Here is a 24,373-nt window from a genome sequence, read left to right on the forward strand (position 1 = left end):
GGGGCTGCGGCGGTGAGTCCCTGTGTGCTGCAGGGGGTGGGGGGCATCGGCCCAGGGTGGCCTGGTCGGCTGTGCTCCCCACCTAGGGTGGGCTGCAGCAGGAGGAGGCGGCAGGAGCTCCTTGGGGACACTGCACGCTGCGGGGGGGGACCCTGCACACCGCTGGGGGGGGACTTTGCACACTGCTGGCAGGGGGAGACCCCACCTGCTGCTGGGGGGGGAAACTCTGCAAGCTGCTGGGGACCCTACAGGCTGCTGGGGGGAGACACCACACACTGCCAGGGAGCTGGGGACACTGCATGCTGCCCAAGGGGCCTTGCACCCTGCCTGGCACCCTGCACCCTGCCCGGGGGCCCTGCACAGTCCTGGGGACCCTGCACGTTCCCTAGGGATCATGCACATTCCCTGGGGACACTGCATATTCCCTAGGGACCCCGCACACAGCCTGGGACCTTGCACACTCCCTGGGGACCCTGCATGCTGCCTGCCCAAGGGGGTCTTGCATGATGTCAGGGACCCTGCACGCTGCTTGGGGACCCCATACACTCCTGGGGACCCTGCACAGTCCCGGGGGCCCTGCACAGTCCTGGGGACCCTGCACGCTACTTGAGGACCCTGCACACTCCTGGGGACCCTGTGCATTCCTGGGGACTGCACGCTGCTTGGGACCTTGCACACTCCCTGGTGACACTGCAGGCTGCCCAAGGGGGTCTTGCACGGTGTCGGGACCCTGCACACTGCCACCAAGCTATGCATGCTGTCACCCCACCCCAGAGCCACACAGGCAGCCGAGGCCTCGGTTCTGAGTCTGGACAGCCAGCCCAAGGCTGCAGGTCCTATTCCCCCCAGCCCTGATCTGGGGCTCCCCCAAAGGAGCAGGGTGAACTGGGTGTCACCAAGCCTGGGGTCATTTTGCCCCATATGCCAGCAGCCAGCCCATGCAGGCTGTGTAGCAGGGGGCTGCTGGCACGCTCCCCCTGGCCAGCTCAGGGCAGCCCAGAAGCAGGACAGGCCAGCATGGCAGCATGCCGGCAGCACCAGGGATTTGAGCAGGGAGGAACCGCGAGCAGGCGATGAATTAGCAGCATGACACAGCAGCAGAGCAGCGGTGGCACAAGTAAGCAGGGACCCGAGTAGCAAAGGAGACCGGAACTTCCATGAGGCTACGTGGGGAGCTGGGAGGGGACAGGGGACACAACACGTGCTGTGGGGAGGCAGAGCAGGGGAGTAGGGGTCTCCCCACAGGCAGCAGCTGTTCACATGGCCCCTCATCTGGGGAAGCAGGCAGCTGCCTGTCTGTGGGGTGAACCCGGGAAGAGGATGGGGGGAGCACACAGCCCCCCCGGCCCGGCAATGGGCTGCCTTGGCAAGGGCAGGATTAATCCTCAGGTGCCCGATATGGGCAGCTCGCCATCCCTGCGGCTCCGCACAGCTCCTGGCCAAGAGCAGGTGGCATGGGAAGGTTCCTGAGGGACAGCAGGTCCTGCTCGCCCAGGACCCTCCTCACCAAACCACTGCAGCACTGAGTTCACACACAGAGACGTCTTTTCTGTTTTTTGGGGATTTTTTTTAAACAGAAGTTTATGGTTATATGCAAATTAGGTCATTAAATGATTTGCATAAAATGTTCGCACATCAGCGACTAAGTGTTCCTAACTCCCCACCCCCCGAAGGTAGTAATCCTACTCACTAGCGCTGTCACACGGCCCCACTGACACCACGCACGCACACGCCTCCTCACTGTGTGCCAGCGCCCCGCTTGCTCACACGCACCCGGCCAGCCACGCTCGTGGGCCCTGCCCCAGGCTGCCCACAGCAGCAGAGGCGCGGCCACGGGTGCAGGCAGGCCTCCTGGGCACCTGCACGACTTACACACGTGTGTATCGCCACCTCCCTCCCCAGGCATGTGCCCAGCGCGCTCCCAGCGCCAGCCACTCGTGCCCCTTTGTACCTTCCCCATGCTCGTGGGGGCCTGGCCGTGCCGGGGGGCAGGTGCCAACCTTGCCGGCGGCCGCATGCTTGTGCATGCCTCCCACAACCCAGGCGGCTCCCACGCACACCCCCGCACGCCGCTCCCCCACGTGCACGCCCCTCTGTCCGTGGCCAGGCACGCACGGTGTGGCCGGAGCCCTGCGTGCAGGCGCCGGGAGGGCCGCAGGCACACCATGTCCTTCGTGGGACAGCGTCCCTGCCCGTCCCTAGCTGTTGGTGAGGAAGAGCCGTCTGTGTCTGGAGGCAGAGCCGCGCGGCCGGCCCCGACGCCGGCCCCGGCCCCGGTTGCCGAAGGGGCTTCGGCTGGGCACGGCGGTCTCTCCCCAGCTGGCGCTTCCGGCCTGCGGCTCGGGGAAGCCGGGCTCGGCTTTGGGCTGCTCAAGGAGCGGGCTGGGGTCTGGCCGGGGCTCGGCCGGTGGCGCCTGGCTCTGCCGGGCGCTGGCCCTCTCCTGACGCAGGTAGCGCAGCTCGTCGCGGATGTCCGTCAGGACGCCCAGCAGGCGGAACTGGAGCTCGCGGTCACGGGCCCTCTCCTCGCGCTGGGTGGCCCGCTCCTCCTGCCACATGGCCAGCTCCTGATGGTACAGCTGGTCCCACTGCTCCTCCAGGTCGAGCAGGTGATGGATGTTAGTCCTCCAGCTCTCCTGGCGGTCCTCCCGCAGGCGGGAGCAGCCCAGGCCGCGGGGCGGGCCAGGGGCAGCTGGGGCGTCCCCTGGGGGAGAGGCGGAGGAGGGCAGCGACTCCTCGGTCAGGGCGCCGTGCAGCGGGGAGCGGGCCGGGGGCTCCTCCTCTGCAGTTGGCTTCTCCCAGGTGGGCCCCATCAGTACCCTAGGCAAAGCGCCCATATCCGGGCCGGGGCCCCCCGCCTGCTCCTCGGGGTGCGAGGAGTCGAGCCCGCGGCCCAGGGGGGGAAGGTCGGACACCCCTTCGTGGCCCCAGTCCGAGTGAGCGTCCACAGGGTTGAGAGGGTCCTCAGGCAGGGAGGTAACGGAGCCCTGGGAGCTGCACCTGCGGATCAGCATGGCCTGGCGGGACAGTTTCATGTCTTCCTCCGCAGTCATGGGGGCTTCAGGCCCGGGCTGCATCCCTACGGCCCCGCCGTGGCCCCTCTCCACCTCCCGGCCTTCCCGTTCCTCCTCCTCTGACATGGAGGCGTAGGAGACGAGGGACTCGTTTCGCAGGGACGGGGAAATGGCTGACACGTCTGGAGTCCGCAGCTCTGGTCCCGACTCGGCTGGAACAGAAGAGAAGCCCTCAGGTGAGCCCCAGCCACCGCTCTGTCCCCCTGCCCCTCCCCAACACATGGACTGCCCCCGTCATGCACGTCCCTGATGGACACAGCAGGCCAACGTGCCCCAGCCGTGCAGCCCTCGCCCCTGCCTGCCTCGCACACCCCCTGTCCCACCACAACGAGCTCCCCAGGTCCCCACTAACACAGGGATGGCCATGGCCTTTGCCTTCCCTGGGATCTGCCGCCTTCTCCTGCCACTGAACAACCCTCAGTGGTTACGGAACTGTGCTCCAGGTTCCCGTTATGCATCCACAGCCCTTCGGGACTCACAGGCCAGGAGATAATCACACAGACTGGGCAGGCACAGGGAAGTGTCTCCTGTCGGGGTGTCCCCCGCAGCGCCACCCCCAGTGCCATGCCGAGAGCGGCATCCAGCCCCACCAGAAGCACTCTGCCACACCAGGACCAGGTTCACGGTGCAAACCACCACCACAACCTTTTACCATCTGCCACGCTCCCAGGGGGTCTCCAGCCAGACCCCGCGCCCTCCCTCCACTGCCTGAAGCCCTGCCGCAGCCTGTCCCACAGCCTCACCCGAACTGCTCTGCCCTTCTCCTCGGCTGTACTCGCAGATGATGGAGGGGTCAGGGCTCTGCACTGCCAGCCGGGGCACAGCAGAGCCCTCCACATCTGGCAGGGATGAGGGCTGCCCGTTGGTGTCGATGTAGATGCTGGGGTGGCTGACGCCAGGCTGCAGGTGCATGAAGGACTGCTTGGTCGCACCGGGGAAGAACAGATCTGTGGGACAGAGAGAATCCAGCCTCAGCCACTGCGATGACGGCACTGGCAGTTCACATGTCCCCGCAGAAGGGCAGATAGGGCTCCCAAGGAGAAGGGTCCCACGGGAACCTGCAGAGGACATGATTGCACCAAGGCACAGATGCTCCTCCTGGGAGGCCCAACCGCTCACCCTCATCTCCCCCAGGACCATCCTGAACTTGCCCAGCCCTGTGAGGGTCAACATCCTGTAACGTCCCACAGGACTTCTTCCTTCAGCCCAGAGATCTTCTGCTCTGCAGCAAGGCGGGTGTCTGGTTCAGAGACACCCATGCCGCCCACCCATCTCCAGTGAAACCTGACAGGCCACGCTGAAATCAAAGACCAGGGGAAGAAGCAGGAACAACTAACCCTGGCATCCCCTAGGAACGCAAAGAAGTCACACATATTCCTTTTGCGCAAATGAAAGGCCAGGGTGGGTACATGCCTCCTGGGCAGCAACAAAGCCCAGCTGGGGTGTACCTGTGGGCCCAGCTCAGTGCTACCACAAGACCAATGTTGGGTCTTCCACCAACATCCTCTCCCCTCAAGCAACTCTCGGGCATTTGAACTAAAGGCATTAGCCAAGAGCAGGACCAGCGACAGGGCTCCGTGCTCAGCGGTAGGCCAAGACACAGGTTTGCTGTGCAAGCAACAGAGGAGTCAAAGGCACAGCCCCATCAAGAAGGCATAGCCCACCCAGGGACCCTCTGGCACCCCTGGCCACACACAGCACCAAGCTGCGAGACGCTGCAGGAGGTTGCTGTGACTTTGCTCCGAAGCAGCTGCTCCTGCTCCTGCTCCCGCTCCCTCTGGCCTCAGCTACCCATGGGGGGATGCCAACCCTGAAAAGAACAGGGGAAGTAAAATCCCATCCCATCTTTTAACAGCTGCCTTTAGACAGTATCCAGCAAGGCCAGGCACTGTATCAAATTAAAGAGGAAAAACAAAACCAGAGAAGACCTGATCCGACAAAGTCTGAGGTGTTCCTGTTGACCCCAGGTTATTTCCACAGTGGATTTTTAATTCCAATGCATGCTGTTTCCAACCCTGGTGGTTAGCTACCCAGACACAATGGGACCACAGCCCTGCTGGATGCTGTAATCCCGGCACAAACCACATACGACACGAAACCCGAAAACTTCCTTCCACGATCCATGCCGCGCTGGCTAGCACAGAACACAAACACTCGACAGACCCTGGAGCTCGGGAGGACCACGGCCTGGTGATGTTACGAGGCTGGACATCACTCAGAGAGCGCAGATAGGGCACAGCATGGGACTCCACTACTCCAACTCTTTTCTCCCCAGAGAACTACCACAACTGACCTGGGTCCAAGATGATTTCAGGCTCTGAGTCGTGGCTGGCCTGTAAGAAGGTGGAAGCCACCATCTTCTCCAGGGGCGTCAGGCGTGGCTTGTGGAGCGGCCCACCGGCACGGTTCATGGGCAGGTGCTTCTTGGAAGTGATCTTCTTCTTGACGTCCAGCCGCAGGTCACGCCACTTGTGCTTGAGGTCGTCGATGGAGCGTTCGGTGTAGCCCAGGAAGTTGACGCGGCTTTGGATTTGGGTCCAGAGCTGCTTCCGCCGCACGGGGTGAGCCCGCAGGGCTTCAGACCCATACAGGGCGCTGAAATGCCGGACCACATTCCAGACCAACGTCTCAGTCTCGTCATTGGAGAAGTTGGCCTTCCTCTTCCGGCCAGATGCTGGCATCGCCTGCGAGGCTGCGGCAGAGGTGGAAGGGGCACAATTGAACCTCGGTCCCCACTCCTCTCTGTCAGCTCCTGGGGGGAACATGGGGCTGCGGGAGCCCGAGGGAGCCGCAGAGGAGGGAGCCGAAGCAAGAGCCCCCGAGGCATCCATGGCAGGGGAGGCTTGGGCCGGGGAGGATCTAAAGAGCCGCTTCGGCACACCACGCGGCACGGGGGCACCTCATCCCCTCGCCCCAGCTCGAGAGCACCTGGGAGGGGAGAAAAGGAAAGGGCAGCGGTGGGTGGTGGCAGCACGGGGTGATGGCAAGGGCCCCTGGTCCTCTCCAACCACAGGCACCCAGGGGTCCCCAGCCAGCTACCACCAGGGCCACGGAGAGGGTCAGGGTCATGGTGCGCACATTGGGACCATGACAGAGGCCACAGTGAGGGCCACGGCACACACCACAGGGCCATGGTGAGTGCCTCCACCATGGCATGTGACCTGGGGCTGTGGCCGGTGTCTCAGGGCCACACAGAGGGTGCTGAGGAGCACCTCAGGGCCAGGCTGAGGGCGATGGGGAGCGCCTCAAGGCTGCAGTGAGGGCTTCATGGCCATGTTGACAGTGATGGGGACTGCCTCTGGTTGCACAGCAAGTGCCTCCAGGACAAGGCCTTGGCAAGCACCCCAGGACCACGACAGGAGCCACGGCAACAACTTCAGAGCCATGGCCATCGCTTCTGGGCTACAGCAAGCACCACAATGAGGGCTTGGGCTATGGCCAGCACCTTAGGCCCACAGCAGGACCTCAGTGATGGCAAGCACCTCAGCACCATGGTGTGGACTACCGACATGGTAAAAGCACTAGAGCCACCGCATGAAGCCTCAGGGGCATGGTGGAGGCCTTGGCCACAGTGAGTACTTCAGGTTCCCAGCATGGGCCTCAGGGCCATGGCACAGACCTTGGCCATCGGACAGGTCTAGGCGCCACAAGCAAAGGCCTTGGCCATGGTGAGCATCTCAAGGCCATGCTGAAGACCTTGGCCAAGATGCAGACTTTAGCAAGTGTCTTGGCCACAGTGAGAACCTCAAGACCCCAGCGAGCACCTCAGATTTTTAGTGAGGACCCTGGGGTCACGGAGAAGCCCTTGGCCATTGCAAGCCCCTCAAGGCCACGGCAAAGACATTACAGAAGGCCTTGGCCACGGTGAACACCTCAAGCTCCAGTTAGGGCTCTTAGTGCCATGGCAAAGATCACAGCTGTGGCGAGCGCTTCAAAACCACGGTGAAAGCCTTGGCCATGGTGACCAACTCCAACTCTCACGAGGGCCTTGGGCCCTTAGCAAAGCCCTTGGCCATGGCAAATGTCTCCAGCTCCCAGCGTGGGCTGTGGGGCCACGGCAAAGACCGGGGACTGGGCGAACACCTCCAGCTGCCGCCGGGTGCATCAAGACCCTGGCAAAGATGCTGCAAGTCCCGGGCCCGCAGCGAAACCCCCTCAGGGCCCCGTCATGGCCCCGCCAAGGCCCTCGCCCACGGCACAGGCCGCGGCCCCGCCGACCCCCTCAGCCCCTCAGCCCCATGGCAAAGCCTTCAGCACCTCCGGGCCCTGCCGAGCCCCTCCGGCGGCCCCCTCAGCGCCCCGGCCGGACGCCTCTGCGCCCCAGCCGGTTGCCCCCCGCCGCAGCGGCTTCTGCCCCCTCCGAGGCGGGGGAGCCCCGGGGCGGGGGGGGGCGACCGGTTCCCGGCTGCACCCCCGGGGCCGGGCCGGGGCCTGCGGCAGGCGGCTTTTGTTCGCGCTTCCGCCGGGCACCGGGGACAAAGGGGCCGGGGCCGGGGCCTGCCGGGGGGGGGGCCGGGGGCAAGCACCGGCCCCGGCCGCAGCCCTTCCCTCCCCCCGCCCCCAACACCCCCCAGGGCAGGGCGGCGGCGCCTACCTGTGCCGGGACGGGCGTGCGAAGGGGGGGGGGGGGGGGAGCGGGGGCTGGCGGCGGAGGGGCCGGACGCGGAGGGGGGCTCAGCTCCGGCGGCGGCGGCGGGTAATGGCTCCCGCCTCGGCGGAACTCGCCTTCATTTCCTCCGCCTCCGAGCGGCGCGGCGCGGCGCGGCGCGGGCCCTGCGCGCCCGCCCTTGGTCGCCCCCTGGCGGCACCGCCGCGCCCCGGGCTCCGCGGGGGCGGCGCCGGGCACCGGGCACCCCCCGCCCCGCCGCGCCGCGCCGCGGGGACACGCGGGCACCTCCGTGGCTGCGCATCCCCCTGGGCACTGTCCTGCGCGCCCCGGCCCTGCAGCCCCTCCCGCCCAGGTGCTGCGCGCACCCACCCCCACGATCGCGCATCCCCGTGGGGATTCCCCCGTGCAGCCGGTCTCGGGTGCCCCCTCCCGTGCAGCCCGTTGCCCCCACCCGCGGCACGCACCTTCCCCGCACCTCCGGCAGAGCCCCGTGCAACCCCGGGACCGGGCACCTCCGTGGGCACCCTCGCAGGCACCCCGCCGGGCTGCTGCGTGAGCCTCCGGGATTGCATACCCGATGGACACGTCCCGCTGCATCCCGTGCCCTATCGCTGCACACCCAGGGGTGCTTGTTGTACTTCCCAGCATCCCGGTGCCCCCCCGCTTTGCATCCTGTGCTCATGCATGCCAACGGGTGCTGTTCTGTGCACCCCTAGGTGCCACCTTCCCTCTGGCAGGCATCCGGGTGTCCCCTGCACCCTGGAGGGCCCCTGGCAGCCCCTGCACCCAGATGGACATGTCCCGGTGCACCCTGCCCCTGCACCCCTAAGGGTGCTCATTGCACTCTGTCCCATGCACCCTGAAGGTGCTCAGTACCTCCTGCACCTCTGTGCGTGCTCCTTGCACCCTTTGCCCTGTGCACCCCGTGCACCCTCACCCCATGCACCCCCCCAGGCAAACTCACCAAGCACCCCCCGAGGCCCTGGGGTGCACCCTGTCCCATGCAACGGGTGCCCCTTGCACCCCTGCCCCCTCCACCCCAACTGGCACCCTTGCACGCACCACTCACCGCGTCCCAATGGTCCCCTGCCCTGGTTGCCCCCATGAGCCCCCCGCCCTGGGTACCCCGGTGAGCACCTCTTGTGCGTCCAACAAGCAGCTCCTGCCCAACCCCCCCCCCCCCCCCCCCCCGCTCCCACTGGGCCCATTCCGCTGGGTTCTGGCCAGGGTTCCCTCTGCAGGGCTGGCTGTAAGGGCTGGGTGCAGAGCACCCCTGGGTGCCACAGTGCTGTAGGGACACACCTGTCCCCGCTGTGGGGTACGGCCCTCCAGCTGCCCCTGGTGCACACAGGGGTGTCCTCCTGGTGTCCCATCCCACCTCAGGGACCCCAGGGCAGGAGCAGTCACCATGCCGGGGACAGGGTAACCAGTGGGTGCCTGTTAGGGTGTGCAGCCCAGGGTACACATGGGGGGCTGTGCAGGAGACCCTCAGGGAGCACATGGGTGCCAGCCACACCGCACGGGACACCCTGGCATGCACTCCAGGGCTCCTAATTAACAGCCATGATGGGGCTGTCACCCCGGTCCCTGCTGCCTGTGGCCCTGGTACCCAGGGGACACACAGCACTGGTTGGGGTGCTGCAGGGTCCCAGGGGTGGCTGCGGTGCCACCGGGCCAGGGTGTCTGCATCCCCAGGCCAGGGTTAGGGAGGGAAAGGACAGGTCTGGGGTGTCCCTGCTGCTCCTGGTGGCCCCAGGGAAGTGTGGGGGCTCTGCCCGGCTCACAGCAGGGCTGGATGTGACTTTAAAATATTTACAAACACCACCCATGTGCGCTTTGCTGAATTCCACCTTTTAATGCCTGTTGCAAACCTCCGGGCACCACGTCGTGACAGCAGCTGTTGGCACCCAGTCCCCCCAAACCCCTGTGGGAAGGAGCCACTGTCCCTGGTATGGGGACACCCCACCATCACCCCAGGACCCGCCCCCAGCAAACACAGCCACCCCACTCAGGGCAAATTCCCCCCGGGGGCAGCTCCACCAGACGGCTTCTGCTTGCTGCAGAAGCCACCCCCAGGAGGTTTTGGCAGTAGTTTTTGGGCTGCCACCACCAGCCCCCAGCACCACACCAGTGGGTGACATCCAGAGCAGTGGCTCCACAGCTGTCAGGCATGGTGCTCCCTGCTGGACACCCCCTTTGCCCCTGAGCCACACAGACCCACAGCAAACCCCACGGCACAACTCAGCTGGCACTGCTGCAGGAGACGGCGGCCAGGCCAGTCTGGTGATGGCCCAGATGAGCACCAGCCCCCATCCCTGGCATGTGCTGGCCACTCCGCTCACTGCTTGGGAGGGGCATCCCCAAGGAGGGCTCGCCTGGTGCCGGCCGACACCATGTGCACCACGTCCTCCAGCTCATAGAAGGCCTGGAAGAGGTCCGGCGAGGTGGCCTGGCACTCCAGGTACCGCCGCAGTGTGGCCAGGCTCCCCCAGACCTCCTGCTCCGAGGGACAGGGCTGCACCACTGCCAGCTCTCCTGCGTCCTCGCCCTCCGCTGTCCCCTCATCCCTGTCTACCTCTGCCAGTTCCCCATCACACTCCAGCTCCTCGTCCAGCAGCGCGCGGCGCTCCAGCTGCTCCTGGCTGAGTGGGCTGGGTGCCGGGGCCAGGGCCAGAGCCTCAGCACCAGCATCGGGGCTGAAGCCAGCAGCACGGAAGCAGCCAGCGATGAGCTCTGGGTGCACGTCGCCCCAGGCTTGTGCCAGCATGTGCAGGACATCCAGGAGGGTTGGCTGCCCCATGCTGCGCTCCACCAGCTGCCACCGCAGCAACCGGCGCCTGTAGTGGCCCTTGAGGTCGCCGGCAATGCCGCGGTCCAGCGGCTGGGCCATAGTGGTGGCCGATGGGATGAAGACCATCCTGACATTGGAAAGCTGGAGGTAAGGGTGCGCCTCATGCTTGGTGAGGAGGAGGAGGACACTCTTCCCCTGCCGCTGCATCCCCTCGTTGAACTCCCGCAGCCACTCAGCGAAGAGGGGGGCAGTCATGCCGGCCAGGCTGCCAGCGCGGTAGCTCCAGGGCATCTGTGCCAGGTTGACACCCTGCAGGCAGCGTGGCTGGGGGCTCTCCCCCACTGCCCGCAGCAGGACCTTCTCCGAGCCGTTGGCATTGGCGCAGAGGAGGAGCGTCAGCTGGTCGCCGGCACTCTCACCCTTGCCAGGAGGGCTGACTGGGAAGAGGACCCCCGTCTCCCCACAGGCATAGATCTCGGAGGGCGCGTAGCTGCGGAGGAGGCTGGGCAGCACCACACCGGCCCAGTGCTCAGCCGTGGGCTGCTCTGCGTCCCCCTTCTCCACCGGTGGCTTCTTGAAGGCGAGGTTGTGGCGTGCCCCGAAGCGAGCCAGCCAGCCACCGCTGGGCTCCGGGTCAGGCCGGCCAAGCGCCTCGGCAAGGTGTTTGGCCTTGAGCTGGAGGAGTGGGCGGCTGATGGGCAGGTCGGTGGCACGGGCGCCCTCCACCCAGCGCAGCAGGGCAGCCTCCAGGGCCGTGTCCTTCCCCTCCCGCTTGCGTTTGCGCTCAGGGTCACCGTTGCAGTGCCACTCATTCAGGATCCGCTCCTTGTTCTTGATGATGCGGCAGATCTGGGGCTGTGACACCCCGAAGCGCTTGGCCAGCTCGCTCTGTGATACCTTGGGGCCCTCCAGCATCTCCAGCACCCGCACCTTCTCTGTCAGCGACAGCTCCTTCCGCTCCTTCCGGGGCGCTGCCGTGCCCCCCTCTGCCGTCCCTGGGGAGCGGCCGGCACAGGGGGCTGGCCGGCAGGGGCTGCCCGTGGCCCCCAGCCCCACCGGCTCGGCGAAACGTCTCCCGCAGCGGCTGCAGGCGTAGGGACGCTGCCCGCCATGTGCCAGCCGGTGCCGCACCAGGTCCGGCTTCTGCCCAAAGCCGCGTCCGCACTCGGCGCACTCGAGCAGCAGCTCCTCGGGTCGGCAGCGGCGACTCTCGAAGGCAGCGGGTGGCGAGAGGAACCCCCCGTTACTGGCACTGGGACTCGGCTCCGGCTCGAGGAGGCTGCAGTAGCTGCAGCCCCGCTCCCGCAGCGGGGCAGGGAAGTCACCGGGGCTGGCACGGCGTGACGGGGGAGAGGTGGGTGGTGGGGACACCCCCTCCTCGCTCTTCACCTCCTTCCCCAGCCAGTCCCCTGCAGAGACAGGAAGGTGTTGGGGAGCGCCCCCCGCCCTGGGAATCCCACCGGATCAAGCCCTCTGGCTCAACAGTGCTCAGCCCATCACCCGAGCCCTGTCCCCGGTCCCACTGGGCCCTGTGCCCCGCTCACCCTGGGAGGGGCCGGTGGGTGCCGAAGGCGGCCGGGGGCCCCGGTGCTCCCCGTAGCGCCCTGCCACCTCCTCACCTCGCTCCACCTCGGCCAGGATGTCGGGCTTGGTGATGGCATAACCTGTCACAGAGACAAGAGGAGGGACAGCTGGTGATGCCGCCGGTGACCACGGCCAGTCACCACAGGCCTGTACTAGCATCCCCCCGCCACCGCTCGCCTGTGGGGATGGGACAGCCGGTTGGTGTGGTCCCACGGTGACCCCGGCGCCGCCCACGGCAACCTGCTCCCGCCACCCACCGGGCCGGTGCCACTGGCCTCGCTAACAGCCGGGCCGTGACCAGCAGCACCGGGGCTGGTAGCGGGCAGCACCCGCGTGCCTCACCCAGGGCGACGGGATGCTCGCGGTCCTCCTTCATGGCACCGGCACCAGCCTGGTCCTCGGGGAGACGCGGCGGCTGCTCCTGGTGCTGCTCCCGGCCAGGCCTCACCTGCGGGAGGGATGGCGGCGGCTGAGCGCTGAGCCGCACCGGGATGATGGCGCACGGCCGGCGGCCAGCGACCTCGCGGCGCGGGCAGGGGGCCGGGTCGCCGGCGGGGGAGCCTGCGGGGGCGCCTGCGGAGGGGTGTGAGACGCACCGGAGCCGCCGAGCCCCGCCGGGCCCCGGTACCGGAGCCACCGAGCCCCGCCGGGCCGCGGTGGCGGTGCCGTACCCGGGCCGGGCCCTGTCCCCTCCCGCCCGGCCGAGCCCACCGCCGCCCCAGCCCCGCCGCCCCCGCCCCGCGCGGCCCCGCTACCGGCGGCGGGAGCGCGCGTCCCGGCACGTCCCGCCCCCGCTCCGCTCTGCCCACCTATTGGGCCGCCGCCAGCGGGCGCGGCGCGGATTGGTGGCGCTACCGCCCAATCACCGCGGGGCCGGAGGCTGCGGCGGCGGCTGCCCCTGCTCGGCGCCTCCCTGCTCGTTGGCGCTGCGCGCTCCGCCCGCCGCCAGGTGTCGCTGCGGCGCCGCACGTCGCCGCCGCCGCTCCCAGCGTCCGCTGCGTTCTCGGCATGGCCGCTCTGCCCCGCCGCTGCTGAGGAGGCGCCGGGCCCGCGCCGCCGCCGCCCGCTCCGCTCCGCCGCCCCCCCCCCCTCCCCCCGCCGCCGCCGCCGCCGCCGCCCGCCGCGCCCCGCACGGCCATGGCCGACTGGGCCCCCGCTCAGGTAAGCGCCGCCGCCGCCCCACCCCGCTCCCCGCCCGCCCGCCGCCCCCCGGCCTGTCCCCGTCTCCCGTTCCCCGGCGGCGGCCCGGCCCGAGGGCGCTCGGCGGCGGTGCGGGCCCGTCCCCTCCCCCATGGAGCCCCGTTCGCCCCGCGGCCGGCCGGCGGCGGGCCGGGGACCGCCTCGCTCGGGCGGTGGAGCCCACGGCCTGTGCGTGTCCCCGCAGGACCTGGAGTGGGACATGGAGCCGCAGGAGCTGGCTCTGGAGCAGCCCCTGCCCGCCGCCGAGCAGGGCCCCGCCGCGGAGAGCGAGCTGCCGGCCGCCGAGATCTCTCTGACTCTGGTCACCGAGATCCAGGCCGTGGACAGGAAGGTGGATGCCCAGGCTGCCCAGCTGATGAACCTGGAGGGGAGGATGAGGATGGCAGAAACCAAGTTGATCGGCTGTGAGAAGACGGCGGTGGAGTTCGGGAACCAGCTGGAGAGCAAGTGGACTGCGCTGGGTACCCTCATCCAGGAGTATGGGCAGCTGCAGAAGAGACTGGAGAACATGGAAAACCTGCTAAAGAACAGGAACTTCTGGATCCTGCGGCTGCCCCCGGGGGCGAAGGGAGAGGTCCCCAAGGTAACGGTGTCCTCTGCTCCATTTTCCAAACGGGCTCTTTCCGCATGCACTCGGCACTCACAGCCTGGTTCCAGGGCAGCTGTGGTGCTGAGCAGGGCCCAGCTTCCCCACAGCAGTGTATTTCCTTTGGTGCTTGGCAAGAAGCACCAGCACGGGTTCCTTTGTATTAATTACACACTGCTCGTTATAGACACACAATGCTTCCCAAAACACATTGACTGCTCTGTGCAGGGTTGCAAACTCCTTGGTGTGGCTGGAGCTGTGTTTTGAGTCATGCAGTACCACGTGGCTCAGTCCCACTGCCTGGTGGCTTTGGTAACGTCCCCAGTGCCTGTTTGGAGGCACTTGGTGGCAGAACCATGTCAAAAATGAAGTGGGGAAAAGAGTCTGTGTTGTGCACAGGGCGTCACCTGCAGCATGAGGAGTCTGAGCAGAGGGCGAGGGGCAGGCAAGTGATGAGGGAAAACCCCATCATGTTCTTTGCACACAGGGGTGAAGCCAGGCCCAGGGGCCAAACGAGGTATGTGGAATGAGCGGGCGTTGCTACCTGGGACTGTCCTGCCCAGTGCTTGAGGAGTTTGAATGAGAAAACATCCCTGGTGCTTTCTGTGACAGGAGGCAAAACGTCTGAGCGTATGATGCTTTTAATTGCAGGTCCCTGTGGCATTCAACGATGCTTCGTTTAACTTCTCTGAGGAGGAGTGGAAGAGCTTGAACGAGTGGCAGAAGGAGCTTTACAGGCATATCATGAAAGGCAACTACGACGCCGTCATCTCGATGGGTAAAGACGGGCTGGGGTTTGTCCTGAGCCTCCTGATGCACCAGGTTTTCCTGGGGCCTGGTGGATGGAAGCACAGCTGTGCCTGGCAAGGTCGGGGAGGATGAATGGTGTGCTGGGCCAGGAACGTGTTATGCTGGCCATCACCAGCAGCCCTGGCAGTTCCTTCAGCCCTCACCGGTTCAGTTTAGCGGTGGATGGAGGTCATGAGCCTCACCGCAGTGACCGTGTTTCCCTGACGGTCTCTGTGGCTGGTAGCAGCCAAGCAAGCACCTGGGTTGTGAGGAGGAGGGGAAGCCAGAGGACCCTCAAGCCAAGTAGAGGTGAGGAAGAGGGAAGTTTCTTTGTCACGCAAAGGTCCACAGATCCACTGCGCTGGGTGCATCAGCCTGCTGGCCACATAGGGCAGCAGAGGGGTGCCCTGCCTCTGAGGTTCCTTCCAGCCCTTTCTGTGGGTGATCGGTCCTTCAGCTGCAGAGCCTTTCGTAAGGGAGGAGAGCGAGGTTTGTCAGCTGCCAGCCTTGGTGCTCTGTCTGACCCCAGCCTCATCTTAGGGAATGCTTCTCGCACAAGCTGTTGTGGTATCTGCTACTGTAGTGCCAGGGTAGAGCTGGGGAGAGGCAGGGGGCAAAGGCAAGCTCTGCCTTCTGCTGTCCCCTCCAGCAGCTGAGGGCAGCGAGTTCACAGCTAAACCAACGCACTCTGCTCACCCCTTCCAGTCCCAGCTGCGGGGATTCCCTCTGGGGGACATGGTGCCTTCACAAGCACCTATGTGTGTTCTGAGAAATCACTTTGCCTTGGCTGGGCGTCCGCGTGTGGTGGGTGGGAGCACAGGCACAACCCCTGGTAGACAGACATCCCCTCCCTGTGCTGAGGCCGCTGGCAGGCAGGCTCACTCGCCACCCTGCCATCCCACTCTGGCCAATCCAGGCTTTTTTGTCCTTTTTTTCTCTCTGTTTCTTCTTTTATTTTTTTGAACAGAGGTCTTCTGTGGTCCCTGTGTGCAAGGTAAAAAGGTGAAGGGTAAATACTGGCCTGTTTTTTAAAACAGTCCTGCATCCTGCTCTAGAGGTGCAGGAATGTAGCAGTCCTGCTGAAGGGGATCTGTGGATCTGAGCCTGGAGCTTAGAAAAATGTATCTGTGCTTCGTCTGAAAGTTTCCTTTGAGTAATGAGGCTTAGGAGTTTGACCCTCGCATAAGGCAAATGGATCCACCAGAGCAGCAGTGGAAATTAACACCCAGAGACTCATGCTTGTTTGGAAATGAAGTTTTCCGCTCTCCACCCTAGGAGAGATTGTGATTGTCCCCTTTCCCCCACCAAAATCCGCGAGCAGCCTGTGACTCGGACGAGTAGGATGAAGCGGTCCTGGCTGGAGGGAACCGCATGGGGAGGGCACTTCCCCTGCTGCCGCTGGCTGACAGCTCTGGTGCTGTTCCTGAGCTGAAGTCCCCATTGTAATGGATCCGCGGACCTTAGCAGAGAGGAGAAGAAAGGAAGCCTGGAGGTAAGCACAGATGCATTTTCTTATTCTCCTCCTCACGCTGCAGGCTGGGAGGTGCTCCTCACCTGAGCAGAGTGTGCTCCTGCAGTCCGCTCATGTTCCCAGGGCCCAGACAAGGTGAGCGGTGCAGATGTGTGAGAGCATCTTCTTAAGCCTCTCTTTCCATTACCCGTCATCCCCAGCAGCGAAGGAAGGTTGGTGGGCGAAGGTCTGAGAGTCTCTCTCCTGCGAGGGCAAAGGAAACATTCTGATTTTCTTTTTATGTACAGATGCTGCCATCTCAAAGCCCGACCTCCTGTCACGGATTGAGCAAGGAGAGGATCCCAACGTGGAGGATCCAGATGACTCTGAGGGAGGAGAAACCCCTACAGACCCCAGCACTGGTGAGCCATAACATCCCTGGGACTCGGTGGGGAGGTGGAAAGCAGACATGTGGCTGCCACCACCTGCCTGCACTCGTCCACTTGCCTCTGTGGTGGAGTTTTGCCAGCTCCAGCCTTGGGCACCGGGGTGACTTTGCTTTCCCAGCTGGCTCTTGCCCGATGCGGCCATCTCTCCTGAAATCCCCTGTAAAGCAGCTGGGAGCCCTCAGTGTAAACTTCTGTCACTCTTTCTCTTGTGTACAGAGTTTTCCTTTCCTGGTCCGGATGACAACTCATGGAGTAAATATGAAGAGACTCTGGCTGAAAGCCACGAGGGCTCTGAAGAAGAGGAAAGCATGGAGGTCCCTAGTACATGTGAGTTAGATGTGCAGAGCTTCACCGAGCGTTGCGCAGAGCTGGAACTAGAGGCGGGCTCGGGCTTCTGGCACTGGCTGGGGATTGCCCGGGGCGAGATCCTGCCTTCGCAGTGGTCTCAGTCAGGCTTGCCTCGAGGGCCAGCGTGGGAGCTGGACAGCAGCTGAGGCAGATGGATAGTGCATGAGCAGAAGCAGCTGTGGTACACAAGCAGCAAGCTGTAAAAGCAGCTGTGGACTGGCTAGGGGATGCAGATCACCTGTACAGTGTCACATCACTTGGCAAGGTAGCGTGTTTGGTCAGCCTTGAAGTGGAGATGAGCAGGACCATGCGTAGTGTAGGCAAGCTTTGATGGCATTAGCAACAAAGTTTTTAAAAGTCTTCCACCAGTATGTAAAGTGATGCTTTTCCTAGCTTTCTCTGTCAGCCAAATGTGAGGCTTCTCGTGGTGCAACAAAAGATGTGTCCTTGTCAGTGCCCTGTTGCTCCAGGTCCCCGCTCTGAAGCGTGGGGACACATGAGCTGCTTTGCGAAGCGACCCGTGCTAGGATGTGCTTTAGGCTTCCCAGCCTCGTTTTCAGAAGCAACTCAACCATCCTGGGTGATGCTTTTCCAGAACTTCAGCCTGATGCAAACGAAGCGGCCTGTTTTCAAGCCGTGTGTTAAGATGTCTGGCAGAGTGACAAGTAGATGAAGAGGCCTGTGCTAGGGAGTGCCTAGTGGCCTTCTCTGGGCATGCAAATGCTTGGCAGAGCTTTACCTTCTCATTCTCTGCAGAAACCTGTGGTTTTTCAGCCCTCTCTTCCACATTCCCAGATCCTCTGGGCTCTTTCCATCCTCCCTTTGCCAGGGTCCTTGGCGGTTGCTCTCGGTTACTGTCTATACTGTGGGAGCTCTTTCAGCCCCAGGCACTGTACAAGGCCAGGGGGAAAAGAGGTTTTATTCCCCTTCCTTCAGTTTTTTTAAACTTTATCCTAAACTACGTGTTCTTAAAGACTTGTTCTGCTTCACCTCCTGCTGAGAAACCCACTTTTTTCCCTTTGTCTAGCTATATATAGAGGTCTCATCATTGTACTGTGAGCTTTCCCAGGAAGTCTTTATCAGTGATCTGGACGAGGGGATCGAGTGCACCCTCAGTAAGTTTGCAGACAACACCAAGCTGGGGGGGAGTGTTGATCTGCTTGAGGGTAGGAAGGCTCCACAGAGGGATCTGGGCAGGCAGGGCCTATGGGCTGATGGCAGATGTTTGAGGGTCAACAAGGCTTTTGAGGCATGACAGCGCCATGCAACGCTACAGGCTCGGGGCAGCATGGCTGGAAAGCTGCCCACTGGGGAAGGGCCTGGGGAGGCTGGTCAGCAATGGCTAAACATGAGCCAGCAGTGTGGCCAAGGAAGCCAGCAGCGCCCTGGATGGTGTCAGACACGGCGTGGCCAGCAGGGCCGGGGCAGTGCCCATCCCCCTGCGCTGGGCACTGGGGGGGGCGCCCCTCGGATGCTGGGCTCAGTTTGGGCCCCTCAGCACCAGCCAGACCCTGAGGGGCTGGAGTGTGTCCAGAGCTGGGCAGGGGGCTGAGGAAGCATCTAGAGAACAAGGAGAAGGGTCTAGAGAACTTACAAGGAGCGGCTGAGGGTGTTTAGCCTGGAGAAAAGGAGGCTCAGGGGAGACCTTCTCAGTCTCTACAACCACCTGACAAGGGGGTTGGAGCGAGGGAGGGGTCGGTTTCTTCTCCCAGGTAACAAGTGACAGGACAAGAGGAAGCAGCCTCAAGTTGCACCAGGGGAGGTTTAGATTGGGGGCTGGGAAAAATCTCTTGCCCACAAGGGTTGCCAAGTGCTGGAACAGGCTGCCCAGGGAGGTGGTGGAGTCGCCATCCCTGGAGGGATTTAAAATACTTGTAGATGCGGTGCTCAGGGATATGGTTTAGTGGTGGGCTTGGCAGTGCTGGGCTAACAGTTGTACTCCACAATCTTGAAGGTTTTTTCCAACTTAAACAGTTTATGATTTGAAGTCAAAATACTTTGGCCTTCTTTGTATTCCCGTACTGCTTAGGTAGCTCCCAGACGGGAGTTGCAACCCCGTAGTGTCAGGTACTGTCCCGAGTGTGCAAAGCAGAGACCACCTCTGCCCCAAGGGAATGGCGCTCTGAATGACGAGGCAGTTCTTATCTCAGAGAAATGACATGAATGTCTCTGCCCTGCCAGATGAACAGCAGTGTGATGAGGAAGGTTCCGAAAGCCTTGAGCTTCCTAGCTCGTTGACAGGGAAGTGGGAGGAGGTTTTCTCAAGCCCAGAGGAAGAGCTCAAGCCCAGCAGCAAGAGCCGGAGTGGATCGACCCCGCAGCAGAGAGCCACAACAGGCAACGGGCTGAGGCGCTCTGCTCGCCGCGGGAGAGACTTGGCCAAGAAGGACGCTCCTGAGGACATGGCTGCAGTAGAGGGGCCGTACATCTGCTGTGAGTGTGGGGAGAGCTTCCTGGACAAGGAGCTCTTTGCCACCCATCAGAAAGCGCATGCCAGTGAGGAAGCCTGCACTTCCCTGGAGCATGGAGAAAGCTTCAGGCAGAAATCCAAAACAGCCACTACGAAAGCCCAAGGGCCCTCCCGCTCCAAGCCGTCCAAGCGCCCTGATGGGGAGAAGAGCTCTGGGTTCAAGTACGGCTTTGTCAGGCACCAGGTGAACAACATGGTGGAGAGACCGTACACCTGCTCCCAATGCAAGGAGAGCTTCAGCCTGGAAGTGAGCCTTATCTTGCATCAGAAGCTCCACACAGGGAAGGGTGACGGGCCGTTGACGTGCACCTACTGTGGGAAGGACTTCCGAGACCTCTCCAAAGCCATCCGCCATCAGCGCATCCACACTGGGGAGAGGCCGTACCAGTGCACTGAGTGCGGGAAGAGCTTCATCCGGCGGGACCACCTGCTCAAGCACTGGCGGGTCCACACCGGAGAGACCCCCTACCAGTGTCCCGTCTGCGGGAAGCACTTCCGCTACAAAGAATCTCTGAATTGCCACCAGAAAATCCACTCCCGCAACCCCCGGCCCATGGAGGATACGCAGCACAACCTGGAGTCGACAACTCAAACCAGCCATTTCTGCGTGAAAAAAGAAACTAAGCAGTAGTGCTGTGGTGGGAGGCCAGGTCAGAAGGGCGTGCGGTTACGATAGCGGTCTAGCAGGTGGACGTGCAGCATGATGGGAGGTGAACTTGTATCGCAGCTATTCCATGTGGTCATGCTACAAAGCCCGCTTTGTTGAAGCATCAAAGGAATTCCTCTTAAAACTCTGACTGGACAGCCTAGGCACCTCTTCAACCCCGCGGGGTGACGTGGGGCTTCCATAGCGGCGTAGGCCTTGTACTCATTGTCCCCTACGCAGGTTTGGATTTTGCCTGTAGAGAATAATCCCGAGCGATTCGCTGGGGTCTGTATTTAGCAGGTGTTTCCCCACCTATCTTTGTGCATATTCAAGAGTGACGAGCTTCGCTTTCTTTTTTCCACTCGTTTCACCGCAAGGCTGGAAGCGTGAGGGAGGGAGGGAGGGAAGGAAGGTGCCATTCCCAGGCAGCTGGCCGCCTGCTCCCGTTGCATTGCCGTACCTCGAACGGCAGCCCCATGCTACGAGGCCAAGGCTGGAATGAAGGGAAGAGAGGCAAGGCAGAGACGTGGTCAGGGACACGACGCAGGATTTTTCGAAGGCGGAAAAGCAGAGAGGAGAGAGCGGCGAAGAGCAAGGTGAGAAAAAGTAGATGCAGGAGGAAAGGATGAGCAGGAGAAGGGGCTGAGGACATTGGAGCAGGAGGAGTCGGGAAGGGCAGCGTGTGGAGGCACAGTCGAGGACCTCACCCGGGGAGGACACGTCTCTGTTCTTTTGAAGGATATTACTGGCACCAATCAGGCTGTAGCTTCCCTCTGGCCCGAGGGAACAGTGCTGCTGGTCTGTCACACAAACTCCTGTCAATGAAGGCGATTTTATTATATTTTTTAACTGGGTTTGGTCTCACACTCAGGTAAGTCAGATGAGTGAAAGCAACTTCTCCTAACCCCTGTAAAGAGCTGTTTGGGTTTTAGTTATTCTAGAAGTAGTATATTATTATTATTATTATTACTAATTATTATTATTATTATTATTATTATACTACAAGGAAGCTTGTGGCACTATATTTCACAATTGATCTAAAACACTTAAATGTATGAGATAACTGACCGGAGTTTTTCAGCGTCTGTGTAAATATTGGTTGACTTCTCGGAGCTAATTGGTGTTGTTCCTGAGGTGGCTGTAAGTGGTGTCCCTTTCGCAGTGTATTGTCAGCTGCTGGTTTGTGATCGTGTTTTGTAATAACTTTTGTAAAGTCCGTCAATACAGTGTTTCCATTCTGAAGCCCGTGTCGGGTGAGTGATCGCAGCCCCGCTCCCCTCGCCAGCCGCTGTGTTTCGTCCTTGCTTGCCCCTCTCCTGCGCTGACGCCTGAGCCCCCTTGCCTGGCACCTGGCTGTTATTTATTAGCTTTTTCCAGGTAACTTGCAGAGCTGATGAACCGCATGAGCCAAGCCGAGCATCTGGGGAGGCAGGTCCGGCAAACAAGCCTGCTCGGTGCGGATCTGGGGCTGCTGGGGCCGGCGTCTGGCATTCGGGGTTCTTGTTTTTAAGCTTTTTCTCTCCTGCCGCTATGGCTGGAAGCAGACTTTGGTTTTATGTGAGGATACTGTCACTACTCCGGGAGCTGGCCTGCGCCACGCACAAATAGGGCTGCAGCGATGGCTGAGGAGTCGCCGGCCACAGCCAGGCTCTGCTGTGAGGCAGAGCCAGGAGAAGCACCAGCGTGTGCGGCTGTGGCGCTGCCCCAGGCCTCGGAGCTGGGATGTTGTGGACTGGCCCTCCGGCACTGACAGCAGCCGGAGGAGCCCCGGCGTGCTCTGCTGAGGCTCTGGCTGCTGGCGCTGCGGGTTCATCTCTCACCAGACAGGCCTGGCCCGGCAGTGCCGCGTGGCATCCTGGCACAGCTGGAGGGACCTTGGCTCACTCGTGCCCGCTGCCCACCAGCGGGGCCGCCAAGCCAGACGCGCTGCCTTTGCATCGCTGCTTCCTCGCTCGCACATACCCAAGCTGTTTGTACCGGGGCTGCCAATAAACTGTTCCTGCCAGGCTGGCCACGCCGGGCACTGCGCCCTTTTGTCTTGCTGCGCCATGGGCTTGTGCGTCCTGGGGCACGTGGTGCGGTGCCGGGGCTGAGCTGCGTGGCCCTGGGGCTGGCAGGGGCGGCGGGTGCCCTGCAGTGTCCTGGGAGGGTCCTGCTCTTCCCCGGCAGCACGTCGCTGAGCTGCGCCCCTTCTGCCTTCACCCCTCCTTGTGCTGCGGGGTCCCCTCTCTCCTGGGGTATTTGCGGAGGGGACACCAGCATAGCCCCAGGCCCCCCTGCCCAGACGGTGGGTCTGGCTGGCCTGCCACCAGCATCCTGGGTTGCTCCCAGACCTCAGCTGTCCCCATGTCCCCTCTTCCACCTTCCCCCCGCCCCAGTGACTGGCTCTGCACGGTGGTGGCCACAGCTGGTGGAAGCTCCTGTTTATTCCCCCATTCCCATCCTGGAGCAGGGATGGGGCAGCCCCCTGGCTACCGCTCCCCTTTTGCTGCAAGGAGCTGCTGGTTGGGGCCACACAAGGTGCTGGGGGGGGGGGAGACCATGGCCCCTCCAGGGGCTTTGCCCCCTGCCCAGCGTCTCCCAGGCCCTTCCCTGAGCCCAGTGCAGGGGCACAGTCCCCGCTCCCAGCTCTGCCCGTGGTGTAGCCTGGTATTCCCGGGGGCAGCCACTGGAGCCCCCCTAGAGCTGTGGAGAGGCCCACGGAGCTGTTGTGGCTTTGTGATGGGTTGTGGGGGTGGGCAGGGCCCCCGTGGGGCCTGTCCGTGGGTCAGAGCCAGCGCAGGGACGTGGCACTCGCGGCCCAAAGGTTCCCTGGCTTCGCCATCGCCACCAAGGTGAGGCCAGAGGGTGCCCATGGAGCCAGAGCGAGTGATCAGCACTGAAGCCTGCGCCGTGTTTTCTGGGGCAACCAGGTGGGATAGGGCTGCCCCATGCTGGGGGGCTGTGGGGATGGAGGTGCTGGGGAGGAAGAGGAGGGAAGGGGGAGGCTCAAGGCAGGGGACACAGCGTCGCGCTGGCTCTGCCAGCGGGAGTGCAGGGCGGCAGCACGGCTCCTGGCATGCAGAGATACCGTAAATACACACGTATGTAATTCTGTGTGCGTATATACGTGTGTACACGTGTGGCCTGCAGCGCTGGTCGCGGGCACATGGCACTTGCACAACCGCAGCACCACTGACTGTGTCCTGATCCCCTGGCGGCTGATGATGATGAACCCACCCCTGGGGTAAATGTCCACGTCCCCATGGGCACAGCGGGTGTCCCTCCACAGCTGGGCTCAAGCGCTCGCTCACCCCAGTCACTGCCCCGCAATCCCAGTCTCCCCAGTTGCACTGGGACACACAAGCCCTGGGCAGTGGACCCCAATCCCAGAGCTGCTCCCAGTGTCCCCTTTGATGGGTGTCACTCCTGGCCGAGGGTGGTCCTGGGACAGCATGGGGGGTGGGTGGACGGGGGTCCCCATCTGCCATCGTGCTGGTGCCCCCCTGGGTGGAGGTGGGCACTGTCCCCCCCCTCCCCAGTGCAGGCACTGGTGGGCACCCATGCGCCTCCCCCCAGCATCACTGCCTCATCCTGGTCCCCCTTGTCCCCTCCCTTCTTCCACAAACCAAAGGGTTTCCGGCCCATCCCTGTGTTTGGTGTCACCGACTTCCCCGCATTGTCACCCCATGCTGGGGGTCCTCGAGATCAGGAGTGGGAGCACGGCTACGTGCTGGGGGGCTGCTGCTGCACACGGGGCCTGGTGGGCTGGGCATGGGCACGCGGCTGTGCTGGGGCCAGAGGGGACATGGTGGGATGGGGACAGGATGGATGGGATGGGACACGGTGTGGAGGGATGGATCAGGTGGGACAGGATGGGATGTGACAAAACCGGACAGGGCACAACAGGATGGAAGGTGACTGGGATGGAATGGGAATGGGATTGGGATGGGAACGGGATGGGGGTGGGATGGGGATGAGGATGGGATGGGGATTGGGGTGGGATGGGATGAGTCAGAATAGGGGCAGGAGAAGACAGGACAGGATGGACCAGGAGGGGACAGGAGGGATGTGACAGTGCCAGGACAGGAGGGGCCGGGGCAGGGCCAGGAGGGACGTGCCAGGGCAGGAGGGGACAGGGACGCCCAGGACGGGATGGGGCAGCACAGGAGGGGACAGGGCCAGGCCGTGCCGCGGAGCCCCGACAGCCCGGGAGCGCGCGGCCGCGGGGGGGGCGGGGAGGGCGGTTTCCATGGCGCCGCCGCCTCCGGCCGCCATTTCACGGGCCCGCGGGGCGCGAGGCCGCAGTGCCGGGGGTCGCGCTCGGACCGGGCCGCCAGGGGGCGCCCCCCGCCACGCCCCCGGCCATGGCGGCTCCCGACGGGGCGGGCCGCCCCC

General features: G+C 63.4%; 3 protein-coding genes across 7 annotated transcripts in view; 1 reads left to right on the top strand and 2 right to left on the bottom strand.

Moving 5' to 3' along the window:
* LOC119145917 overlaps positions 1-24,373 on the top strand; it is a 39,200-nt gene that overhangs the window by 4,892 nt on the left and 9,935 nt on the right. The window contains exons 7-17 of the mRNA XM_037382727.1: positions 2,451-2,573; positions 5,694-6,208; positions 10,036-11,176; positions 11,322-11,544; positions 13,098-13,219; positions 13,443-13,841; positions 14,496-14,622; positions 16,392-16,505; positions 16,749-16,859; positions 19,062-19,980; positions 20,469-20,592. Of these exons, the coding sequence (XP_037238624.1) occupies positions 2,451-2,573; positions 5,694-6,208; positions 10,036-11,176; positions 11,322-11,544; positions 13,098-13,219; positions 13,443-13,841; positions 14,496-14,622; positions 16,392-16,505; positions 16,749-16,859; positions 19,062-19,980; positions 20,469-20,592 (3,918 nt within the window). The remainder of the gene's footprint in view (positions 1-2,450; positions 2,574-5,693; positions 6,209-10,035; positions 11,177-11,321; positions 11,545-13,097; positions 13,220-13,442; positions 13,842-14,495; positions 14,623-16,391; positions 16,506-16,748; positions 16,860-19,061; positions 19,981-20,468; positions 20,593-24,373) is intronic.
* On the bottom strand, positions 1,531-7,703 carry LOC119146504. 2 transcript variants are annotated; one of them, XM_037384305.1, is made up of 4 exons: positions 7,669-7,703; positions 5,368-6,002; positions 3,818-4,021; positions 1,531-3,226 (listed from the first exon to the last, which is right to left on the bottom strand). In XM_037384305.1, the coding sequence occupies exons 2-4, from the start codon at positions 5,903-5,905 to the stop codon at positions 2,199-2,201; spliced, it is 1,770 nt and encodes a 589-aa protein (XP_037240202.1). In that variant the 5' UTR covers positions 5,906-6,002; positions 7,669-7,703; the 3' UTR covers positions 1,531-2,198. The 2 variants fall into 2 exon arrangements, with proteins under 2 accessions (XP_037240202.1, XP_037240203.1); XM_037384306.1 differs by lacking the exon at positions 7,669-7,703 and having other exon boundaries at positions 5,368-6,134.
* LOC119146501 (tigger transposable element-derived protein 3-like) lies at positions 9,514-12,756 on the bottom strand. Of its 4 annotated transcripts, none has more exons than XM_037384294.1 (3): positions 12,401-12,756; positions 12,094-12,138; positions 9,514-11,883 (listed from the first exon to the last, which is right to left on the bottom strand). In XM_037384294.1, the coding sequence occupies exons 1-3, from the start codon at positions 12,432-12,434 to the stop codon at positions 10,022-10,024; spliced, it is 1,941 nt and encodes a 646-aa protein (XP_037240191.1). In that variant the 5' UTR covers positions 12,435-12,756; the 3' UTR covers positions 9,514-10,021. The 4 variants fall into 4 exon arrangements, with proteins under 4 accessions (XP_037240191.1, XP_037240188.1, XP_037240189.1 ...); XM_037384291.1 differs by having other exon boundaries at positions 12,019-12,138; XM_037384292.1 differs by lacking the exon at positions 12,401-12,756 and having other exon boundaries at positions 12,094-12,394.

Source organism: Falco rusticolus, chromosome 4 (assembly GCF_015220075.1).
Source record: "Falco rusticolus isolate bFalRus1 chromosome 4, bFalRus1.pri, whole genome shotgun sequence".
Taxonomy (NCBI): domain Eukaryota; kingdom Metazoa; phylum Chordata; class Aves; order Falconiformes; family Falconidae; genus Falco; species Falco rusticolus.

What these genes read in the sequence shown, in the direction of transcription:
- LOC119146504 (XM_037384305.1), bottom strand. Translation starts at nt 5,905, where the DNA reads ATGGATGCCTCGGGGGCTCTTGCTTCGGCTCCCTCCTCTGCGGCTCCC. An exon ending in TGAAATCATCTTGGACCCAG is followed by an intron (nt 4,022 to 5,367) that starts GTCAGTTGTGGT and finishes TCTGTCCCACAG; the next exon opens with ATCTGTTCTTCCCCGGTGCG. An exon ending in AGAAGGGCAGAGCAGTTCGG is followed by an intron (nt 3,227 to 3,817) that starts GTGAGGCTGTGG and finishes CTTCTGTTCCAG; the next exon opens with CCGAGTCGGGACCAGAGCTG.
- LOC119146501 (XM_037384290.1), bottom strand. Translation starts at nt 12,217, where the DNA reads ATGCTAGTACAGGCCTGTGGTGACTGGCCGTGGTCACCGGCGGCATCA. An exon ending in ACCCACCGGCCCCTCCCAGG is followed by an intron (nt 11,884 to 12,018) that starts GTGAGCGGGGCA and finishes CTGTCTCTGCAG; the next exon opens with GGGACTGGCTGGGGAAGGAG.